The sequence below is a fragment of the Ipomoea nil genome, unplaced genomic scaffold (genome assembly GCF_001879475.1).
Source record: "Ipomoea nil cultivar Tokyo-kokei standard unplaced genomic scaffold, Asagao_1.1 scaffold0800, whole genome shotgun sequence".
Taxonomy (NCBI): Eukaryota; Viridiplantae; Streptophyta; class Magnoliopsida; order Solanales; family Convolvulaceae; genus Ipomoea; species Ipomoea nil.
In genome coordinates, this window is record NW_017617228.1 from 500001 (window position 1) to 509172 (window position 9172).

At 35.2% G+C, this 9172-nt stretch overlaps 1 protein-coding gene across 4 annotated transcripts; it reads left to right on the top strand.

Moving 5' to 3' along the window:
• Positions 1-3237: 3237 nt before the first annotated feature.
• LOC109177153 (alpha,alpha-trehalose-phosphate synthase [UDP-forming] 5-like) lies at positions 3238-7764 on the top strand. Of its 4 annotated transcripts, none has more exons than XM_019326459.1 (4): positions 3238-3346; positions 4187-6248; positions 6709-6982; positions 7180-7764. In XM_019326459.1, exons 2-4 carry the CDS (start codon positions 4255-4257, stop codon positions 7504-7506), a joined length of 2595 nt encoding a protein of 864 aa, XP_019182004.1. In that variant the 5' UTR covers positions 3238-3346; positions 4187-4254; the 3' UTR covers positions 7507-7764. The 4 variants fall into 4 exon arrangements, with proteins under 4 accessions (XP_019182004.1, XP_019182001.1, XP_019182003.1 ...); XM_019326456.1 differs by lacking the exon at positions 3238-3346 and adding an exon at positions 3365-3702; XM_019326458.1 differs by lacking the exon at positions 3238-3346 and adding an exon at positions 3367-3702 and having other exon boundaries at positions 4163-6248.
• Positions 7765-9172: the final 1408 nt, after the last annotated feature.

Consider the following 9172-nt stretch of genomic DNA (forward strand, 5'->3'; position numbering starts at 1 on the left):
AATAATGATATTGATCACAAAATACATATTAAATAATACAAATCCTTTTTATCATTAGAGAAAGACAATGAAAGGCTACCAAGAGAAATGAAAAATGTGATTAGATGGAAGATGGAAAAAAGTTGAAATGGAAAAACATGTTTTCATCTAATTTTTAAAAGTTAGAAAACATGGAAAAAAAAAATCATTCTCTAAAAGCAAAGATAAAAAAAAAAATGTGATCAGATGGAGGATAAAAATTGAAAGGGAAAAACATGTTTTCATCTAATTTTTAAAAGCTAGAAAACATGGAAAAGTCATTTTCTAAGTTTTTTTTTTTTTAAGCTAGAAAACATGGAAAAGTCATTTTCTAATTTTTTTTTAGCTTAATAAATTCAGTAGTCAATATTTGGAAGAAGAGACAAAGGTTTGAACCCGTTGGTGACAATGTGAGGATTATGTCTAAAGTGGATGGGTAGATTCCTTGTGCGTACCGACATTTGATTTTGTTTGACCATGATTTACATACTCATAAATGCATTTGGCCCTATCTGATCATGATTCCTTAGTTGGGGATTCAACATTTTCGGAGAAGAATTTACTCATCACAAAGAAAAATAAAATTACATTTTTCCAAATTATTACTTTATTATTAGTGGGAGTTTTTCATTCAACATAATTGATGTGTAATCATACCACCTATAATTACAATCAATAAAATTCAATTTGGAATTATTTTTTTTGAGTGTTTTAAGTCTTTAAAAACGTTTTTTTTTGTTTGCCGTTCATGTAGTTTTTGTGACCTACACCGGGCCCGAAACCCACAATGATTATCGCGTGTGTGACACGCTTTTTACATTGACGTGGGAAATGTACCCTCATTAACATTTTAGATACGGGAAGTTTTTTTTTTTTTTTTTTTTTTTTTTTTTTTTTTTTTTTTTTTTTTAATACTCATGAATTAGTGTAAAAAAAATAAAATTATGAATTCTTTACAAGGTAATATATGTTCTATTCTATACTTTCTCAAACAGCCTATAAAAAACCGAAGTCTCCACTAAGACTTTCAATTTCACCAGATAGCAGGTTACCAACAATTTTAGCGGGCTAACTACTTATGTGGCAGCTGAGTTGACATTTTAAATAATTTTTAATAAATTTTAATAATTAATTCTAATATAAATTTTAAAAAATTTTAAAAATAAATTAATAAAAAAATAAAAATAAAAAATAGCAGGTTACCATTTTTTTTCTTTTTTTTTTTTAAAAAAATTATGATTAAAACTTATTAAAAATTATTTAAAAATTATTAAAAATGCCAACTCAGCTGACACGTGAGCAAGTAACTTGCTAAAATTGATGATAACATGCTATCAGGTGAAATTGCAAACTTTTGGAGTGTTCAGTGGCCTAATTGCACTTGTTTAATTTTTTTTTTTTTCGTTCAGTGGCCTAATTGCATTTTCAGGTTACGTTCAATGACCAATTTGAACATTATTCCTATTTTTTATTCATTTGATTTTTTTTTTCCTTTCAAGAAAATAAAGAGGTAATAAATGTTTTATTCTCTATAATTGGTGAATACTTATCATTTTTCTATTCTATTTGTCATACACATACATACACATATATAGTATAAATAATAAACGCGATAAGTATAATAAGCGAAATGATATAAATAAGTTAATGAAATTCCGGGTAGGTACTACTCCAAATGGAGTATAAATACCAAGGACCTTGTGGTCCAATGGTATTTGCCTGTTCCCGATAGGTTTGAACCTTAGTGGAGGCGATTAGTAGTTTGAGTATCCCTTTCCCTTGTAATAATAATAAAAAAAAACAGGAGTATAAATAAATAAATTATACTAATATGAAGAAGAAAAAGTTCTACACTTAGTAATAAATAAGTATTTTATATTTTAATTATGATATCATTTAAACTTTCGTTATGATATAATTAGTTTGTTATTATAATATAGTTTAGAATTTATTTTACATTTATTTTTCGAGTACAAGGTCATTTTCATGTATAATATTAGATTTTGATTTTTACTCTTTAGTGTTTGACTTTGAATCTATTTTTAATTCAAAATGTCATATCATGTAATAAGATGTAATATACACTTTTTTTTTAAATGTTCCATTTTCAAAGTTGAGAGCTAACATGTAATGCTTATTTTATGTTATGAATCAAGTACTAAAATCTAGTGAAACCAAAATTGAATACTATAAGTAAAATGATGGACCGAATTGATTACCAATTTAAACAAACTTAGTCCTATATATATATATATATATATATATATATATATATATATATATATGATCACAAGATGTCCTGAGTAGGCACCTTTAAGCCGACCCAATTAAGAGGTAAATTAAAGTGCTGGTCAAATTAGTTTTTTCATACGAGAGAGAGTTTGAACTCCCAACATTTCTTAAGGAATGAGAGTACACGACTACTTATGCCAACCAAACTGGTTATTAGTCCGTTAATATTTAAGGACTAATATTTAAAGCAGACTAAATTTAATTTAATTTTTTTAGATGACTAAACAAATAAGCAATTTTTTATTTTTTTTTGTTAGAGTGCTGAGGGAACTTAAAATCACTATTTGAAAGATCCACTAATAAACACTGCTTTTGTTGTTTATAGCTGACCGATTCGAATTAAGGAGACCAATAAGTAAACCCCTTTAAGAGACGAATTTATAATTTTATAGTTACCAAATTAATACGTGATAAATGACTTAACTTTATAAAATTTTGTTTTGGGTGATCGAACACCGCACAGTCACTGCCCAAGATGTGCACGGGCATAAATAATGAAGTAATTTACCAAGTATGACATAGACATAGACAATTAGACACATTAGAGTTCACGCCAAACTTATAAAAGGGTGACAAGGAAGTGCAGCACACTGTGATCTGTTCTCTGCTCTCGTCACACAAATCATACAACGCAGAACAGAATGACAGATTGTGAGTGTCGTTCATAGCGTGATAGTTTTTTGTCTTTCTGACGAGTGAGGATCACATTCTTTGCATAAAGACTCCACCTTTTTCCAAGATTTTGCCAAAGAGTGGAGAGATGGAGGAGAAAAATCACATTTCCCCCCCGAAATGTGCCCAACATTTCCATTTCTGTTGAAAAGAAAAAATAAAGGAGCGAAAACAGTTCTCTTTTGTTGGGTAGTGGAAAAACTCGAAAAAGTCATTTTTTTTATAATGCCATTGTTGCTGCTAGAGAGATAGAGAGAGAGAGGAGAGAGAGGGTGTGGGGAATCTTGTATTAAGATATTTAAAGTGGGAATCTTTGGGTAAATTTTTATTTATTTATATGGCCATCTTTCACTGCCTTTGAGAGGTAAGCTGTGCTCTCTCTCAAACTATCAAAGGTTCTTATTTACTGTAGTTTGCTTACTGATTGGTCATTTTTATTTATTTATATTATTTTGGGTTCTTTGTTTTTGCTACGTGCGAGCACTGGCAAACAGTATAGTAATTTATTCACTTTGTTGAAACCTCAGAATATTTGTTTGAATTAGTTGTAGTGTTGCTTTTACTAGTAACTAGCCTAGTGGATTCTCTCGCACTCTCTTGGACATTACTGCTCTTGATGGAAGATTGGGTAGCTTTCGATTTCAGTGGTTATTGCTTTTTCTCATCTTTAATGATGGATTATCTACTGCTTGGGTTTTCTTGATTTTGTCATTTATTCAGGTGATTTTTCTTATGCTCACTTGTTTTCTCTGAATCTCTGATTAGATTTAGCTTTGGGTTAGGTTGTGTTTATCCCTCTTTGCAGGTTCCTTCAAATCCTTTTCCTTTTAAATTCAAGTTTGATCACATATTTAGAGGGATTTTGTCTTCTGGCTTCTGTAATTTCTGGATTGCTTTGATGATTATTTGTGTTTTCATGGAGATTCTGTGGTTAATTTGAATTCATATCATTTCTGTTAGTTCTTGATGATTATTTGTGTTTTCATGGAGATTCTGTGGTTAATTTGAATTCATATCATTTCTGTTATATTATTGTGAGAAGCAATAATTATGTGAGGGGTCCTGGATTCACACTTAGTAGTTTGTGTTATGATTGTGTTTCTTGAATGGGACCAATAATTCCTACTTTTGTATTCACTCTTAGTAGTTTGTGTTATTATATTCTGCTCTCTTTTAACAGTTGATGTTTCCCATTTTTCCCCAGAGTTTGATTTCTATCACTTGCTGGTTTTGTTGATTTTCGAGAGGTGTATATATTGTGGTGAATCGACAATGGTTTCGAGGTCATACTCGAACTTATTGGACCTTGCTTCTGGTGAATCCCTAACTTTTGGGCGGGCGGGGAAGAAACTCTCCCGGGTTGCCACTGTAGCCGGGGTGTTATCTGAGCTCGACGACGAGAGTAGAAGCAATGGTGGGTCGGATGTTCCCTCCTCGATTTCTCAAGAGAGGATGATTATTGTTGGGAACCAGCTTCCACTTCGGGCGCATAGGAGAACGGATGGGGAAGAAGGGTGGAACTTTAGTTGGGACGAGGATTCTCTTCTCTTGCAGCTCAAAGATGGGCTCGGGGAAGATGTGGAAGTGATTTATGTTGGTTGTCTCAAGGAAGAAATAATCGACCCGAACGAGCAAGACGATGTGGCACAAACGTTGCTCGAGACGTTCAAATGTGTCCCGGCTTTCGTTCCCCCCGAGCTCTTCAGCAAATTCTACCACGGTTTTTGTAAACAGCAGCTGTGGCCTTTGTTCCATTACATGCTTCCTCTCTCCCCGGATCTCGGTGGCAGGTTCGACCGTAACCTGTGGCAAGCGTATGTGTCTGTGAACAAGATATTCGCGGATAAAGTGATGGAAGTGATAAGCCCCGATGACGATTTCGTGTGGGTTCATGACTACCATTTGATGGTGTTGCCCACGTTTCTGAGGAAGAGGTTTAACCGAGTGAAGCTCGGATTCTTCCTCCATAGCCCATTCCCGTCTTCAGAGATATACCGAACTCTACCAGTACGAGCTGAGCTGCTTCGAGCTCTCCTCAACTCCGACCTCATTGGCTTTCATACCTTCGATTATGCCCGGCATTTCCTTTCGTGTTGTAGCCGAATGCTCGGGATACCATATCAGTCCAAACGAGGCTACATCGGGCTAGAGTACTATGGGCGCACCGTGAGCATCAAGATTTTGCCGGTTGGGATCCATATGGGGCAACTTCAGTCCGTGCTCGACCTTCCCGAGACTGAAGCTAGGGTTGCTGAGCTTCGGGATAAATTCCGGGGCCAGACAGTGTTGCTCGGGGTCGATGACATGGATATATTCAAAGGAATAAGCCTTAAACTCCTAGCCTTTGAGCAATTCCTAATTCAACATCCTGCTCTAAGAGGAAAAATTGTTTTGGTTCAAATTGCAAATCCGGCCCGGGGCCGAGGGAAAGACGTGCAGGAGGTCCAGTCTGAAACCTATACCACTGTCGAGAACATAAACCGGAAGTTTGGAAAGGCGGGATACGAGCCGGTTATTCTAATCGATACCCCTCTTCAGTTCTATGAACGAATTTCCTACTATGTAGTAGCGGAGTGTTGTCTTGTCACAGCAGTTCGGGATGGAATGAATCTAATACCTTACGAGTATGTTATATGTCGGCAAGGAACCGATAGGCTGGACGAGACCTTGGGGCTAAACCCGACCACGCCAAAAAAGAGCATGCTGGTGGTATCAGAGTTCATCGGGTGCTCCCCGTCGCTTAGTGGTGCAATTAGAGTCAACCCGTGGAATATCGATGCAGTCGCTGAGGCAATGGATTCCGCTTTGGTTGTTTCCGAGCCCGAGAAACAGATGAGGCACGAGAAACATTACAAGTATGTGAGCACTCACGACGTCGCGTATTGGGCACATAGCTTTATGCAGGACCTCGACCGAGCCTGCGGGGATCACGTGAAGAGAAGGTGTTGGGGTATCGGGTTTGGCTTAGGCTTTCGAGTAATCGCCTTGGACCCTAGCTTCAGGAAGCTATCGGTTGAGCATATTGTGTCTGCTTACAAAAGGACCAAACACCGGGCAATTCTTTTGGACTACGATGGTGCTATGACACTCCCGAATTCTATCAGCAAGGGTCCCAATGACGAGGCTGTTGGTATCCTAAATAACTTGTGCAAGGATCCCAAGAACGTCGTTTTCCTCGTTAGTGGAAAAGACAGACAGACTTTAACTCAATGGTTTTCCTCAAGTGAAAATTTGGGACTTGCAGCCGAGCATGGATATTTTGTTCGGTAAGTACATCGAACTTTAACACTACTACACATTTTTCTGCCATTTTAGTACTGAATTTGGAGTCTTAGATTTGAAATAAGTATTAAATTTTGTTTATCTATATATAATCAAGACTATACCGAGAAAGGGTTAAGATGAGATGGTTAGATACCAGAACAATCGAGGCAATCATTAAATGAAGTCTAAAATGGGAAAGCCATAGTCTTGTCTTTAAATTATCGTATGATTCATTTATGAGTTTGAAAACGGGAACAAAAACTCATAGGTTCAAGATAATTACGAGCATTTTGTGCTTTTCTTAGGCCTTGGATTAGGCAGGGGGGCAAGAGGTTGCTTTAGTTTGTTCTTGCATATGTTAAAACATTTGTGTCTGTTGTTAAAAACTAAGTTCGGTTTTGATGATATTCCTCTTTGTGTTACGAAAAATGGTTTCTCCTATCATTGTTGTACCTATTTCAGGCCAAGTCGGAATGCAGAATGGGAAACTTCTATTGCGGTGCCAGATTTCTACTGGAAGCAAATTGCTGAACCCGTAATGGGACTCTACACGGAGACAACTGATGGTTCTTTTATCGAGACCAAGGACAGTGCCCTCGTTTGGAATTACCAATATGCAGATCGGGATTTTGGGTCGTGTCAAGCCAAGGAGCTCCAAGATCACCTCGAAAGTGTTCTTGCTAACGAGCCTGTTTCTGTCAAGAGTGGCCCGCTTATTGTCGAGGTTAAGCCTCAGGTTAGCACAATAAGTCCTATACTTTAATTTCGACCCTTTTTCCTGTTTTGAACCTTAACTCTGATACCAAATTGGAGAAACGTTTAAACTGTTTAGTGAGACTACGCGTTTATTATATGCTCAATGGCTTGAATCTAAGTCGGGCTAAGACTCGAAGTAGTAAAGTAACTCACTCTCGAACAAATTAAAACTTCCAGGGCGTGAACAAAGGTCTCGTGGCAGAACGACTGCTAGCGATGATGAAGCAGAAGGATATGGTGCCCGATTTCGTGCTGTGCATCGGGGATGACAGGTCAGACGAGGATATATTCGAGGTGATAATGAGTGCGGTGGCTCAAGAATCGCTGTCCCCGGTTGCTGAAGTGTTCGCTTGCACAGTCGGGCAGAAGCCCAGCAAGGCGAAGTATTACCTCGACGACACCTCTGAGATCCTGAGGATGTTGCAGGGCCTCGCGACTGCTTCTGAGCAATCTGCTCGACCCACTCCCCGCTCTTCTCAGCAGGTTATCATTGACAGAGAATAGCGCCCGAGAAATTAAAGAACAGAAAAGAAAAAAAAAACATCATGTCTCTTCATTTTTTAGTATAAACTGAGTTTCACCCTGGTTTGTTCTTTTGGCCAGATTGGTCTTTCTCTGGTGAGAATATGGGTTTTTATTTATGTTGGGTCAAGAAATTCTTAGGTTTATCTTTATCTTGTTGTTTAAGATGTTATATGATTATGCAACTTATGTTGTTACTTAGGTATGCCAGTGAAATATGCAATATAGTTTTTTTTTTTTGGCTTATGGTATGAGATTTTAGTATAAAACGTTTTTTTTTTTTTTTTTTTTTTTTTTTTTTTTTTTTTTTTTTTTTGTGTGTGTGTGTGTGTGTCTGTAAACCACAAGGTGTTGTGGGATTTTCGGGTTCCGAGGAGCACATGAGCTAGCCTGAGGGGAATCAGGTTATCCCAGAAATTGTTCCTACAAAGAAATTCATTTATCACTTGAGATACCCTTTTTGGTTGTAACAACAAAACAATAGAACATAATTAATGGCTAATTAAAGGTATTCAAGGAAACTCATGCCCAAGTGCAAACTCATGTCTAGGTATGAATGTACAAACTCTAAAATTCATCATGCAAAACTACAAAGCAAATTTTATGATATGTAAAAATACAACTTAAAAATAAATTTCTAAAATTTAAATTTGTACACAATATAATCACTAATATATGCAAAAGTGCAACTTAAAAACTCATAAAATGCACTTTAGAATCATTACAAGTGCACGAGTTTTTAATTTGATCCGTTTATTTAACATTGTATTCTAATCTCTAAACATATGAACTTGCATAAAAAAATGTACATATTTATAAACATCTTCAATTTGTTAGTTAGTTATATGTTTTTTTTTGGAATGACGAGGAATTTGTAATTATTATTCAAAGATGATTGTGTGTGACGAGTTAGACTAATAAAATGTTAACAAAAATTAAATTAATGACATTTAAATACGAGAATCACGTTCCAGCACTTTCCACCCATTTTGAGGCGATTAGTTATACGTTTAACCATTCTTGCACGCAAATATATATTCCCAACATCTTTACGTAAATGCTTAGATTTATTGTGATTAATGACACCATATAGGAGGCAAGTTTACCAAATTTACAACTATTTTGTCTTCTAGTGATCAAGTTTAAAATTATTTATATTTGATCCCTTCACAAGATAACATACCATTTCTAGTCTTTTGAGTGTGATATCTTCAAAATTAAAAGTAATACATTTTTAATAGAGGAGTAACTAAATTCGAATCTGAGAATAAAAAGTGAAAAAAATAATGTAATAATTGATAAAGTAGAATTAAAAAAGGACTAAATGGTGAGACATTTTTTATAATAAAAAATTAAATATGATATATTTGAATCTTAGAACCAAAAGAAGAAGAAGAAAAAGAAGCAATAGTCAATGATTGAAATTAACTCTTATCATAAACATCAAATGAAAGACTAATTACAAAAAAAAAAAAAAAAAAAAAAAAAAAAAAAAAAAAAAAAATCAAATGAAAGACTAAAACTCAAAAACAGCAAAATTAGGTACTAAAAAAAAAAAAATGCTAAAATAAGACTAGTGAAAAATTACAATTTTTGGATTTGCTAAACTCACTCGTCGGCAGTGATAAAGCAATTTTTGGAAAATAAT